General features: G+C 35.3%; 1 protein-coding gene and 1 pseudogene across 2 annotated transcripts; both read right to left on the bottom strand.

The window, feature by feature from the left end:
• Positions 1–834: 834 nt before the first annotated feature.
• Positions 835–1,494, bottom strand: LOC102855074 (ubiquitin-conjugating enzyme E2 L3-like). Of its 2 annotated transcripts, XM_006901388.1 has the most exons (2): positions 1,467–1,493; positions 1,029–1,370 (listed from the first exon to the last, which is right to left on the bottom strand). In XM_006901388.1, the coding sequence occupies exons 1-2, from the start codon at positions 1,491–1,493 to the stop codon at positions 1,029–1,031; spliced, it is 369 nt and encodes a 122-aa protein (XP_006901450.1). The 2 variants fall into 2 exon arrangements, with proteins under 2 accessions (XP_006901449.1, XP_006901450.1); XM_006901387.1 differs by having other exon boundaries at positions 835–1,494.
• A 12,039-nt stretch (positions 1,495–13,533) lies between these two features.
• On the bottom strand, positions 13,534–14,078 carry LOC102859674 (annotated as a pseudogene).
• Positions 14,079–15,219: the final 1,141 nt, after the last annotated feature.

Here is a 15,219-nt window from a genome sequence, read left to right as displayed (position 1 = left end):
CTGAATCAATCCACCTCATAGAGGGTCTTCCCCTCCTGCGCTGTCCCTCCACCCTACCAAGCATGTCTCTCCTTAAAACATGTCCAAAGTATGTCAGACAAAGCCCCAGAATCTTTGCCTCCAAGGAGCAGCCTGGTTTAACCCTCTCCAAGATGAATCCGTTTGTTTTCTTGGCAGTCCATGGTACATTCAATACTCTTCTCGAGCACCACAGCTCAAACGCATCAATTCTCCTTCTATCCGCCCTAGTCATTGTCCAACTCTCTGATGCATAAGTGATTGCAAAGACCATGGCCTGTATCAGGCGCACCTTAGTTTCCAGAGAGACACTGTTGCTCTTGAGTACTTTAGAGAGGTCCCTAACTGCAGACTTTCCCATCGCAATATGTTTTTTGATTTCCTGGCTGCTGGTGCCAAGAGTGTTGACCGTGGAGCCGAGCAAACTGAAGCTGTAAACAATCTCAATCTCTTCGCCATCCATCCTGATGCTACCAATTGAGCAAATTACTTAACCTTTATCTTTACCTAAGATGCTTCCTTTGTAAAATAAAAACAAATTTAAACATCAACTTCACAGAGCTTTTGAAAAGAATAAGACAATTCATATAAAATATTTAATAAGGGCAGAAATTTTAAGCAGCAACCACCCCTCAATCATTTGCCTCCTCCAAAAAGCCAATGTGTAATTAATCCACCAAAAGCAAAATCACAGAAAGAAAAAAAACCCCAAAAAACCCAAACCCACCCAGATTAAGAAGAGTCATGAATTAGGAGGGGAGAAAAGAGAACGGATTCATGACCTTCTTTTTTTTGTTGTTGTTGTTTTTAAGAACATCTTACATTTTTAATCCTTTCTTTACAGGTTACCTAGATCACTTTTGATTAAGAAAACTGTAGAAAGTTAGTAACTGTCACAAGTGGAGGCCAGGTGGTTGCACGGTCAATTCTCCACAGAGTCCTGCTTTGCGGGGGTCTGAATACACTGCTGGGGTCTCTGCTCACACTCTCTGGGTCAATCTCTGCAGATTTTAGTCCACTGGTCGCTTTTCCCCATATTTCTTTGTAAACTCCTCAGCGTTCCTACAGAATTTTTTACGGTCCTTAGAGTGTTCTTCGGCTACGTCAGTCCAGAGAGGGTGTTCAGGCTGGGGGTCGTTCACCAGTGCTATGAGGGCCTGGATCATTTGGTCAGTCTTGGTGGCTGGCTTCCAGTTTTCAGCACTAATTACTGGGAGACAGACCTGACCCTTTTCATCAATGTTCGGGTGGTAGATCTTAGTTTTGAAAGTGATCTTCGGTGGTTTGAATGGGTACTCTGCTGGAAAGTTGATTTTGATTATAAAGGCCCCCTTATCGTATGGAGGGTTATCAGGAACAGTAAGCCTCTGCCAGGTCAATAAATTAGCTTCATCAACCTGGATGTTACAGAAGTTTTTCATCCCACATTTGCGGATTTCTTCAAGCTCCTTCATCAGCCTCCTGTTGGCTGCCATCTTGGATCTGGTGCTGCCGCTGTCCCATGACCAAGTTTTTAAAGTTGTGATTCTCAGCATTTAGAGATGATGGGTTTCTTTAAAAAAAAATCCTGAAGCTATAAAATTAAACTAGGAAAACTTAACAGACAATAGGTGGCTACTGGATCAATTTTAAGTTCTTTGAACATGATTAACAAAACAAAATATTAGGGATTAACAATTTTAACTAATATATTAAAAAAACCCTCAAACTCATTGCTATCAAGTTGGAACCAACTCATAGCTAACTTCCAAAAGGTTTTTGAGACTGTAAATTGATCATCGTTCTTTCATGGAGCAGCTGCTTGGTTAAAACTGCCAGCAGCATAGTCTGGGGTTAGCCACACAGTTCTCTAGGAAACACACCACCAGGGCTACAGCCTGAGAGCTCCCCTTGGAAATTCTAGATGACACTTTTGCTAATAGGTAAATAATCATTAAAGAAAAAACATACAATAAAAATAATTATAAAGTGTGACTAATAATTATAAATGTGATTTGCCTTACTTAGAAAAAGTAAAAAAGGAAACTTCCATAAGAATGAAAATATTTTAGTTGAGCATATACAAAATATTCTTCAACTTTATAATTTTTATAGACAATTAATTAATTCTATTTGATAATCTGATTAACTGTACTCTTGATACAAGCAAGAAAATTCCTGAATAATAAAAGAATTCTACTTTCTAGGAAAGGCTCTTCACCTTAAGAATTAGCATAATTGCACTGTGGCACATATGGATCCCTTTGTATTTACTTTTAATTCCCATAAATTCACTTGCACTTTCAAAGAACTGATACCTAAATACCCCTAGCTCATACCTCTCCCCCAGACTCATTTGATCCATAAAGAACATAGTTTGAAGCTCCCACCTGTACACAATGTCCATATGAAGGAAATGCCATATGTAAAATGCATGGTCCATCTCTGGCTTAGCACATGCACACCAGCTCAGTCTTCCATTATAGTAGAGTCATTTCTCATTCCACCTCTTCTTCACTCTAAATTTTATCCATCTTGTCCTGGTTATTCTACCATCTATGCATCTGTATACTTTCCCACTACTGTTATTTTCTTCTCAATGTCATGCATACTTTATTATAATCCACACATTCAAATGTCTTTTGCATAGTTAATAAAGTACAAGTAAACATCTTTCTGATAGTCTCTGGTTCAGCCAGGAGCTGACATCAGCAATGATGTATCCCTCGTTTTATAGCCTCTTTTGAATCCAGCTCGAATATCTGGCAGTTCTCTGTCACTTTTTATCATCTGCTGCATATTTTTACTTGCATATTATAACGCTGAAATTGTCTGATCATTTCTCCACCTATCATCACTACTTGGAATAGGAACAAATATGGATCTCTTCCAATCAGCTGGCCAAATAGCTGTCTTCTAAATTTCTAGGCATAAACTAGTGAGCATGTCCAGGGCTGTTTCCGTTTGTTGATACACCTCAACTGATATTCCATCAATTGCTAAAGCCTTATTTTGTGCCAATGTCTTCATTAAGACAAACAGAAATTTATTGAAATGAAAGGGAATGACAATAATATTAATTCCAGAATACTTAATTATGCTCATGTAAAAATTCTTACACAGACCAAGCAGTAGTCATTCAAACAGAACAAGAGGATTCTGAAAGGAAAGAAAATGGGACATGGAGGCACAGGGCCAGGAGCATCTCTTTGAAAGGGCTAGAGGAAGTGAAAATAGCACAGCTCTTCACCACCACAAAACAAAAAGCAGATAAAGAGCCTATAGCCCACTTCCATGGTACCTCTACAGCCCCATCAGCAGCAAGAAATTAAATATTCATTGTTGACTAACAGACTTTACTCAGATAGTTGTGATACCAAGAATGGGGTTTATTAGGGAAAGAGATGAAAACAGAGGAAGCCAATAATATCATTCAATGCAAATCCAGGTTTAGTTCAGCAGTCGCAAACCGATTAACATCAAATCATGATTCCTTAATTAAAAGAAGCCTTGGTTTCAGTTCAGCAACACTAATTCATGAAGCCTCTTGTTTCCGCAATCATCCAGCAAGGTTTGGCTCAGTTTCTCCTTCCATCATCAAAAGCATGACCAGAAAAATCCTTTAACTGTGACCTTTATCTCAGGGTTCCTCTTGTTACACTTCGCCACAGTTTTTCCACAGCAATGTCATAGTCTCACCACCACAATCACCAGGGTCCAGTCGTCTTCAAGGCTTGCCACCCAATGTGGGAAGCACACTCTTTCTCTTATCCTAGTTCTACAGCTGTTGATGATCTCCAAAACCGTATGTCTGCAGATAAAGTACCTGGAGACTAGACGGTGCTAAAAAACTACTGAAAAAAAACTCCAACTTGAGCTAAAACCACAGGGATAGTAGATGGTTTTAAAGCAGCAAGTTGTGCATCAGAGTTGTATCCTTTCTCCGTACCTTTTTAAATCTTCATACTAAGCAAATCACTCAAGAAGGTAAACCAAATGAAGAACAATGTGGCATAGAACTGGACAAGACTCCTTGATAATTTAGGTTATATATGCAGATAACAGAATCTTGCTTTTGGAAAGTAAAGAGGACCTTCTGAAGAAGATAAAAGACTACAGCCTTCAATACATACTACACTTCAACAAGAACACAACAAAAATTCTCAGAACTAGACAAATAGCATCATGATAAACAGAAAAGATTAAAGTTGTTAGTGATTTCATTTTATTTGGATCCACCATCAACACCCAAAGGAGCTCTGATAGCCTAATGGTGAGAAATTGAGCTGCCCATGCAAAGGTATACCATTTGAAACCACCAGCACTCTGCAGGAGAAAGATGGGCAATCAACTCCTGTGTGATTTACAGCCTCTGAAAATCCACTGCACAATCAGCAATGAATCAGTTCTAACTCAATAACAAACAACAAAACCCACAGTAGCAACAGCTAAGAAAGCAAAATACATGTGGCAATGAGCAAATATGCTTTCAAAGTCTTCTCCAAAGTAATACAGAAGAAGGATGTAAGTTGAAAGACTGAAATCTGCCTGACCCAAAGTTATGATATTTTCAATTACTTCCTACGTATCTGAAAACTAAACAATGAATTAAAAAAAGACCATGGAAGAAATGATGCCTTTTCATTGTGATGCTGATGAAGAGTATTTACATATAGCACAGACTGTAAAAAGAAAAAAAAAATCTGTCTTGGAAGAAATACAGAGTTCCCCTTTAGAGATAAAGATGGTGAAAATCAGTCACACATACTTTGAGCACTTTAGTCCTTGAAAAAATATGTTATGATGAGGAAAGAGGAGAGTCAACAAAAGATCCTCAATGAGATGGATTAACACAATGCCTACAACAATGGCCTTGAACACGGCAAAATTTGTGAGGATGGGGCAGAATAGGACAACAGTTTTAATCTGCTGTCCTCAGAAATCATAGTTGACTTGATGGCACCTAATAACAACACTGCTGTTTTGACTCGATAATAAGGGCCACTAAAACAGTCTCTTTACCACTTTTTTAGCCTACTAAAACGAAAATAATATTTGTAAAATGTCAATACAATCATATCACTGCCTTGTTAAAAAAATCTTGCAATTGTTTGGAATAGTCCAAACTCCAATACTTAATCTTCTTTTTTCATTTACATACAAGTCAAACCTTAGTTTATTGGGTACAAATTAAAATGCCTGGTTAATTAAAGCATTAACTTGACTTAAATAAATTCATTTTCTTACCTCTTGCTCAGAGAGCCCATCAATAATTTCAGAAATCTCATGTTCACTTCTAGCAATGGTGGCTGAAAGACCAGCTCCCCTCTGTCCAACACTAAATATGACAGGGAATTATAAATGAACTTAATGACCTTTATAGTAAGAGATATCAATAAACTTAACTACAGATGACTCTTAAGAATAGGCTTTAAAAAAAAAACAAACACCAGTTAAGAGGAGAAATTCTAAAAGAGAAACCAAAAATGGCTGAATTAAAATGGTAAACCTATTATATTAAAAAAAAAAGTTACTGATTAGATTTACATTTCAAAGAGTAGTCTTTTATCTGCCTTCCAGAAAATAGGAGAGCAGATTTAGAAAAATACAGCAGACTATTTTAGGAAAGGAAAAATACCATCAGACCTCATAAAAACTTGTGATTAAAGATGCTTATATGACTCTGAAATGAAACATTAAAGGAAAAACTAGAGCTTATGAAATCTTTGCAAAATATTGTTACCTAAAGGTAAAAAAAATGAGAAATTATCTCAATCAAGGAATTTCTTAATCAATCAAGCATCAATTTAATACTGTTTGTTTAGTGGATAATGAAGGACTAAAGTATTTTTTCAATCATATTATTACTGTGACTTGTGAAGGTATGAGTATTTTTTAAAAAACAATAATTTTTAAAAGTTCACGTGGATTTAAAAGCAACACTAAAAATTTTAAAAAATATTTAATTCACTCTTTAAAATTTTAAAAAATCTTAGGGAGCTCTGGTGGCCTAGTGGCAAGAAGCTGAACTGCAATTCCACAAGATCCTCGGCTGGAGAAAGAGGGGCAATCTCTTCGTGTAAAAGTCAGATCCAATTTGATGGTACACACACAAAAAAGAATAAAATTTTTTAAAAGAAATCTTTAAATCTTTTAAATCTGATCAAGTTTTACAATCAGAACTTCCTTAATAATTCAAATTCTGATGTTACATTTACTGAAAGAACACAAGTGTGATTTGGAAAAAAAGTTATAGGCAGATGGGCCCAATACTTACCGCTGAAATCTCTCTTGCTGTTCTCTCTGTTTTCGGATTTCTGGAAACTGCTTTTCATAGTATTCCCTTGTTTTGCTTTCTTTAGCTTTCCTCCGAGGATTATTTTCTATTCTGTCCACTTTTTTCTCCCATGCTTCCATGAGCTGATCATAACGCTGGCAGATTTTTTGTTCCTATTAAATACCCGTAGCAAATTAATGATAATTAAAATAAACTAAAATGTGGTTCTGAAAAAAACCTAAAACTTCAAGATAAATGTTACATCTTAAGGCTAACTTTAGAGTGGATTTGGTCTATAACACAATGAGAGAAAAAGATGTCCTTGAGCTGAAAGAGAAAAGGAGCTGTTTGCTGTATTAACACCAAGATATGGACAACCTTTTGGATGGGTGAGTTAATGTAAAGATCAGTATATATGGTTCACTGAAATTTATTTTTATACTGTTTATGGAGCTAATATTAATAAATGACCAGGATTAATCACCATTTTTGGAACAATATATGATTTCATATTATGTAAAAAACAAACAGCAGAACATTAAAAACAAATCTAAAAATGTTAACAATCCCAACTGCTTAATATTTTATTGTTACCCTTCCAATCTATCAAAAAAAATATAACACACATTAACTATTCCTATTTTTTAAAGTTTTGGTTGCTTGCAGTATTTTTACTATTACAAATATTCTTATAGACTTTTTTTACAGTATGGAAAAGGCAGAAACTAAATATATTTTATCACTAAAAGAAATTCAATGAAACCAGCAATCAAGCCTTTTAAGGAAATAAGTATCTCATTTTAAAAACAGAAAACTTCTTTATAAAACTGCATATACATCTGACCTGACAAAGAGAAAGCTATGCAAGACCTCACACAACAACCTGCTCCCACTGGCCACTTCAACAGAGTACTGACTTCTCCATGTAATTTTATAAGGTTGAGCTAATAACAAGAAGCATCTATAACTTATCTTTAAGTGTTTTTAAAGGAAAAAGCACTAGTTCTTCTTAAAGTGCTCTTCCTTCTACAGTACTCAGTCCTTTACACATCTGCTTCTTCATAGTCTCTTTTTTTCCTTTCATTAATCACTCTTTTAAATGTTACATGTCTTTTGTACAAAAACAAAACTAACACCAAACTTCTTACAGTCAAATCAATTCTGACTCACCAAGACCTGTAAGACAGAGTGGAACCACCCACTGGAGTTTCTCAGGCTTTAATCTTCACAGAAAGTGTAATGGTAGCACCCTGGATAAAGTGTTTGGTTGCTAAATGAAAGTTGTGCAATTCAAACCCACCAAGTGCTCCACAGGAGAAAGATATGGCGGTCTGCTTCCATAAATATGAAGGGAAGCCCAAACCCAGGATAGTTCTGCTCTGTCCTACAGGGTTGCTCCTGTCACGTTCATCTCCATGGCAGTGGGTTCGTACGGAAGCAGACTGCCTCATCTTTAGTCCACAGAGCAGGTGATGAGTTCAAACTGCCTGTCCTTCAGAAAGCTGCCAAATGCTTAACCACTGAACCATCAGAGGTCTTTTCTCTTTTATACACTTCACTTTTTCAAGACCTTTATTGTTATCATTTTCTCAGTCCAGATCAACATTATCCTTCATGTATATTAAAACCAACCAACCAAACAAAACCCCAACAAATCAAGAGCTCACTGACAAAAAGCTTATTCTGAATCACAGTGGGAATTTGCTGGGTTCCTAAGCTATAAATCGTGATGGGAGGAGCCTTGGCTGCCCATTTTCTACTGTAAAGTAGCTAGAAAATTCAAATTGTCAACTTTTCATTTAGTAGCCCAAGACGTTGTACACTATGCCAGCAGAGCTCCTTAGGTTAAAGAACACCTCCCCCCACCAAATATTATTTTATACCTTTAACATTGTGGACAAATACAAATTCTTAACATACAAACCTGAACAAACTGGAGAAAATATACCTTCAACTTAAAGATTGAAAAGATATACTTGGCATCTAACCCATAGTCTCCTACGTGATCTGTAAGTATGTGTCCAACTTGCCTCTGGCTCATCACCAGCCTCATTTCTTACCATACTTCCAAATACCTATGAACCTGCCACACCCCCATTGACTCCTGGACCTCCACTCATGGTGCTCCTTCCGCTGGTTCAAGTCTCCAGTGTACTTTTCATGTAAAGCTTCTCTTCCCATTCTGTTCGCATTAGGTGTCCCTCTTGCATGCGCTCCCAGGCATCTGGCTCTCTTATCACAGTATTAGCAGGCTGTTTGTCAATGCTTGCTGACTTGACTGCTCTCAGACTTTAGGCTCCCTAAGCATAAGAATCTTACAGCTATCTTGCTCACTTTTGTAAAATGATACATCACACAGATAAGTAGTCAATAAATACCAATTAAGCAGATTAGTAAGCATATTAACTTTATAAGATATGAACTGTTATCTGATGTAGAAAAACAGTGTCTGCTTCTCTGTGTTGGTATTAAGAGACAGTATTTCTTACATGATCTTTGTATGGTCTGGGCAAAACATTTCAAAACCAATAATTTAAGATAGCGTTGGAAGGACGATACTGGAAAGTTAAAACTTTAGACGTTTTACACCAAGTACAAGTTACTGACTCTTGGGCTCTATGATTCATTAAAATGTCAGGTTATTCATTAAATACAAGGTACAGAGTTCATTTTTTGAGGCAAATTTAAAGAGTTTCATTTCTTTACTAAAAACTAAATTCAAATGAACCAAGTTATTCTGTAAAGTATTAGCATATTATGAAAATATGAATACTGACATTATATTTGTTATAAATTTATTTCCATGAAGACTATAATGATGAAACTTGTCATATTAAGTATTTTTTCAATATCTGAATTTAAAAAGCTGACCTCTATGTGACCCACTTCTACCAAGAAAGAAGAGTCCTGTCTGGTTGACAAGCCTACATCGTACCTATATTTGTTCGAGTGTTAAGAGTGCAAATATACTATACTATTCATCTTTCATTTTTTAAGCCTACTCACCATTTTATTTTGGCCAGATGAAAATTCTACACATAAATGACCAAATGAAATTAATCTGATAATAATATGTGAGTTAATGATATAAAAATGCTGAAATGAGATACACATTCACGTTATAGTTACTTTTAAACGAGCTTTCTTCTTAAACACAATCAAGAACCATTCTTACTAATAACAGGAAAGTGACCACCTATCTGAGCATGAGTGGGAAAGTTGTACAAATTTCATTTAACAAGGATAGGACCTCACCCTTTGTTTTCTTGCATGATTTCTTCTTTTAAAAAATAAAATGAGTTTTTTCCTCATCACCTGGTTTCTAGAAGAGAAAAATATGGTTGTATGACATTAAGAAAAAATACATTTTAATTATGCATTATTTTTGTTTTCCAGAAATACTGGGAATAAGCAAAGAACACTTAAGGTTTATGATGTAATCAAGGTTAATCCTAATATTTCACCCTGCAAAATAAGACTTTTAAAGTAATTAGCACTGACTAAAATTCCTCCAGTTATACAGCAAAAAGCTTTATACAAATAAATAGTTCAATTATTATATCTAGGTACAAGACAAATATAATTTTAAATTATATTACACAGTTACGGCTTCTTCTTAAGAACTCTGGTAATGCAAGTATCTTTGAATACTCTTAAAGGAGGGGAGGCAGAAAAAAAAGAAAAACTTTTAAAGTTACCTCCCTACCTCAGGTAAAGTGTTGACCTCCCTTTTATGAGGAGAATGTATACCACCACCATATTTAGAGAGGTGACTTCTGCTTTAAACAGAAGACTTTCTTCAGTCATAGAAATGACACAATCCACTCTAAGGAGTAATGGAGGGTAATGTGACAAGACAGGAAGACTTCTCTTACATCTTAATATATAACAGTTTCACTTATTAAAACTGAAACATGAAACCTTCAAAAACAATGACATGCAGGTTCAAATATAGTTATATCCCACCTACTTCCAGAAAGGATTTCAAGCTGATTATTCAAATATAAACATAAAGTCAAGGCAAGTAGATTTTTTTTTTATTATTTGCCACTCTGGACTAAGAGTGGCACTGGCTCCTCTTAAGTAAGAATGGACAAACAGGAGCTAGCTATATGGAAAAGTATCCAAGAGATGAAAAGAATTATTAAAAGGTATGCTTGATATTTCATATAAAGCAAATGAAGGTGATCAAAAAATAGTCACTGAATGACTGTTATAGAGGCATGCAGCTAAATTGTGAGGCAATGTATGAGAATATTACTATAAATCTAATTCACTCTAATAGTAACTATGTTCTACTCCAATCAAGTAACAATCAATAAATATAATTTTAAATTGTTTCCTAAGACTTTAAATGAGGAAGTCAGCCACAGAGTACTACTGAGTATTACAGTAGGCAACAGATTACATAAAATAAATCAAAGACACAGCTGTTCTCTAGCTGATACATAGTAACAGGGACAGACCACAAACATAACTGAAGCTTTGTTAAAAGAAAAAACATCATTAAATGTAGTAAGCTTTTTATCTGATATTCTCCTTACAAAAATATTCAAAGAACAAAACAATTCTAAAATGAGGTAAATTTTGAGTTTTCTTTACCCTACTTCCACGGGTTGCCAAAACCATTCTCACAGAACTATTAAGTCTACGAGTTTTATTACAAACTGTTCACTTAACAAAAGTTAAAATTATTCAAACTGTAATGTATTTCATGCACACTACCATGCAAATTTTATTTGCCACCAGTTTGCAAAGTAGTCAACTATTGCACAGACTTTCATTAAGAAATTTTGAAATGAAAATTTATATATATATAAATAGTAATGTGCTCATTAGTAACTATACTAATAAATGTTTTGGTATACTTAATAAAATATAAAAAGTAGAAATATCACATTTTTGTCACAAACTAAAACAAGTCTGCTAATATTCTCTTAAAGTATAACAACAACAACAAAAACAAAACTATCTAGTTTCTTCTTTTAAATCAAATCAAGAAATTAGGTTTCCTTGTCACTTATTTTCTTCTCCCAAACTCTGCATCCATGAAGGCCTGGTATGAGGATGAGCAAGGCTAAGCCAACTACATTCTGGAGTTGCTTCCTCACCCACGTGAGGTGAATGAGCACTTCCAAGGCACCAGGACATTAAATGGCAGAAGGGTCTACAAATACCGTCATTAGCAAGAGTCATAGAAGGGATTTCCCTAGAATAGGATTTTGAATAATGATAAAATGATCCGTGGCACTTCTACTTTGCAATGGCAGATGTGGCTTGGTGGGGGACGGTGTCATCACTAGTCTTAAATGAAAAAGCTTCATTATCTTACTTCATCATGCGCCTTGCAGGTACTCCACTGAAAAAAAGACAAAACAGGAGGCAAAAAATTCAAGCCTCAAGGTAAGCCATTTCAATGTTAAGTATCCACTTTTTTTTTTTTTTTTTTTTACTAGCAGATTATAAAACCAGCTAGTTTTATGTAACAATTTATTTCACTTTTTGGCCTCGGAAACTCAAAGCTCCCAACCCCCAAGAAGCCAGAAGAAAATAACAAATAGTAAAATGACAGCAAATTAAACAAATCTAAAACATACCTACACTATATTATAGTAATATGTCAGTGGATAACATAAACATGATCTCTTTATAGAATATGTGGTGTTAACAGAAGAACTCCAAAGAAGATAAATACTTACGTCTTGATGTTTTCATGATAAACCTTGGTATCTGATGGCTGGTTATATAGTGGCTATAAAAGAAAGCAAATATTCATGTATTAAATGCTATACATATGCCTATGAAGAAATAAACTTTTTCTATTTTCATGTAAAGTACTATAAGGTCTGCACAATAAATAACATGCCTCCCCAGCCCTGCAGACTTGGAGGTTCCTCTGCTCAGCCCATCTCCTAATGACACCACTCCTGTAACAAAGTCTGCAAACCATTTATATCACAATAGTACATTTATTCAGGTTCTTAATTTCAAAGGAAAAGGACAACCAAGCAATTTCATCATCTTAGTAATAACTCTTCTACCAGAATGATTGATTAAAGGGCTTCTTAGTCAAAGCTAATTATGTTCAGAATGTATTATTACTTTAACTTTTATCACAAAAGTTGATGCCCAGAAATATTCTTTTCAACACAATTGGATCATATTGCATCCTATCACTAGGAAAAACTTTTGCAAAAATGTATTGGAGAAGAAATGAGAAATTTCTTACCAGTTCAACTTTTGGGCCAAGACCTTCAAAAATCTTATGAGCTTCTTCTGCTTTTTTCTAGAGATAAAGATATTGTTATATTGTATAATAAAAAATTGCATTACAGAAATGCAAAATAACCACCTATTAAAAAACTAACCTTATTTATAAATACTGTTCTTTTATATAATAAGTCAAAATAATATAATTTTCTTTTCAAGCTCTTCCTCACTAAATCAAAGTTCATCATTTATACTGAAGACAATATTAAAAGATTTTAAGAACCAGTAGAGAGTAAGAATTTAGGGAGAAAATGGTATTAGAATAAGGAAAATATACCTATTATTAAGAATTAATTTCCTAAAATTTTAACTAATAGGATATTTAAATAAAACTAGGTAACTTAAAATACCAATACAAGTCCATCTTTACTGTTTCAGGCAAAAATGATTTTGTTTTAATTTTTTCATGATTTACATTTTATTGGTTGTTTTAAGGGCCAGTGCAGAGACATTATGAATAACCTGTACACAATTCTTAATGCACGTACCAAAAATCTAAAAAGCCATGTAGTTATAATTCTTTTCTAAATTCCAGTGACCTTCCAGCTTTAAATTTGGAGGCAAGTTTTCATAAAGAAGAAAATAAGTACCAATATCTTTGATAAACTGTAACATCATTAAGTCCCACTAATTCACAATTTACCATCACACACACTACACATTCAAATTTTCAACCGTTCACAGGACATAACAAAGTTATTAGGAAAACTGGACTACCAAGACCAAAGATGTGACAGAATCCACATGATTCTCACAAAGAGAAAGTCATGAAGAGAGAGTCGTTATGTTTAAGAAGAAATTTTACTAAACAATGTTCTAGTTTATGTATCTAAAAAACATGGAAAATAGACTTAATTTAAAATGTTCAAGTAATAAATGGATGACCATGACTCCAAACTGTAATTAAGTATACCATGTATTATGGGATATAAAAACTGTCCCCTTTCCCCATGGAATGTCACACTGACATATAAAGCCCTCCCACAATTTTAATATCCCACATTTTCTGGTTGTATCAAAAAAATAAACACCCAGAAAATGATCTCACCTCTTAAAAAAAAAAAAAAAAGCATTTACACTTAAAAAATGGGATGAAGTGGTATTTCCTTCTTAAAAATGTTTCTAGAGCTACTAAAAAACTTGCATTTACAAAATAGTTGATAAAAAATATTCCTCTGGATTATACACGAAAGGAGATACAGGTACCACTGATAGACATGGTAGACAAAATCAGACTTGGCTTCTTTTTCTCCTGCTTCATCAGAGGCTAGACTCTCTTCATTTTTAGTTTCTCCATTTTCTGCAGGTGAATCTTCTTCAGTTTCAGTTTCTTGGTTAGGCACTTCAGTCTGTTTTCCCTTTGCTCCCTTTTTCCCTTATGTTTGCACCTTTTTGTCAGAAAACTTCTCCTTTCCTGCTGCCTTTCTGGGCTTCATTTCCACTTCTGCAGGCAGCTTAGCTGATAGCTTCACTGATCTCCTCTTGGGCTCCTCTTCACCGCACCTTCGGCCAAGATGACCTTCCTCTTGGGCATGTTGGCGGCAGGGAGGGCTCGGTCTGGGTGCCTGTGGGCTGCAGCACGCACAGAGCCTTCATGAAGCTAGGTTGCTCTGGCACTACCTCTCCACCTGCCACCGTGATGCTGGGACCCGCGGTGGGGGCCCAAAGTGATCTTTTTGAGAAACAGTCTGTAACTAACTTACTGGCCTACTTACAAGAAAAACTTAGTAATACTAAATAATAAAGGAAACAAGTTGGATTGAATTACTCAAAAGTGTTCTGTTTTTTTTTTTAAAGTGCAATATTAAATAATTAGCATCCATACCAAGAGCATGCAGGCCAAGCACAACAGTACAAAAAGTAACAAGGGAGTAAAGCAGCATTAACTCAAAAAGAACCTCACTGCTGTTGCATCAGAAGCAGAGCCTCCAATGGGTTGTGTTTTGTGTTGTTTTTTTTTTAAATTTTATTATTATTATTATTATTATTATTTTAAATTTAGGTTGTTTATTTTTCATTTCAATGAACATCTACAGAGATTTTGGGATTCCATTCATTCATTTTTTTTAGATGGAGAAACTGAGTAGCATTTCCCATTTCCATTTTATATTTCTAATTTCTATTTCTAATGCCACCAGTATGCTCTGTGAAAGACCATTCCTGTTTGTGTTTCATTGGAGGCTTATGTATTTTTTGCTTTTCAACATACTCTGTTGATCCACTACTACAATTAAGTCTTATCCCTATATTCCTGTATTTCTGGGGTTAGCATTTTAGAATACATATATTCTGTATCTAGCTAAGTGACCTCTGGTGGCCTAGTGGAAAGAAGCTGTGCTGCAATCCGAAAGTCACACAGTTCAAATCCACCAGCTGCTTATGGGTAAAGGATGGGCAATCTCCTCCCGTGAGATTTGCTGCCTCTGAAAATACGCTGTAGTCAGCAATTGGTCGGTTCCAAATCTATGGCACTCAACAACAACATATATCCTAGTCAATGTATCCAGATGTTGTTGTTTGTTATGTGCTGTCAAGTTGCTTGTGACTCATAGCGACCCTATGTACAACACCCCTAAATTCTGCTCTGTCCTGTGCCAATTGCACTGTCTCTGACACTCCCATCCCGATTATCCCAGTCACTGAAACAATCCACCTCATAGAGGGCCTTCCCCTCC

The sequence above is a fragment of the Elephantulus edwardii genome, unplaced genomic scaffold (assembly GCF_000299155.1).
Source record: "Elephantulus edwardii isolate Elephantulus edwardi_28Jun2011 unplaced genomic scaffold, EleEdw1.0 scaffold00324, whole genome shotgun sequence".
Classification (NCBI taxonomy): Eukaryota; Metazoa; Chordata; class Mammalia; order Macroscelidea; family Macroscelididae; genus Elephantulus; species Elephantulus edwardii.
Note: the sequence above shows the minus strand (reverse complement) of the source record. Positions and strands in the feature narration are given on the sequence as shown.

Bases quoted from the DNA above. Each gene is read 5' to 3' on its own strand.
- LOC102855074 (XM_006901387.1), bottom strand. From the start codon at position 1,493: ATGGCAGCCAACAGGAGGCTGATGAAGGAGCTTGAAGAAATCCGCAAA.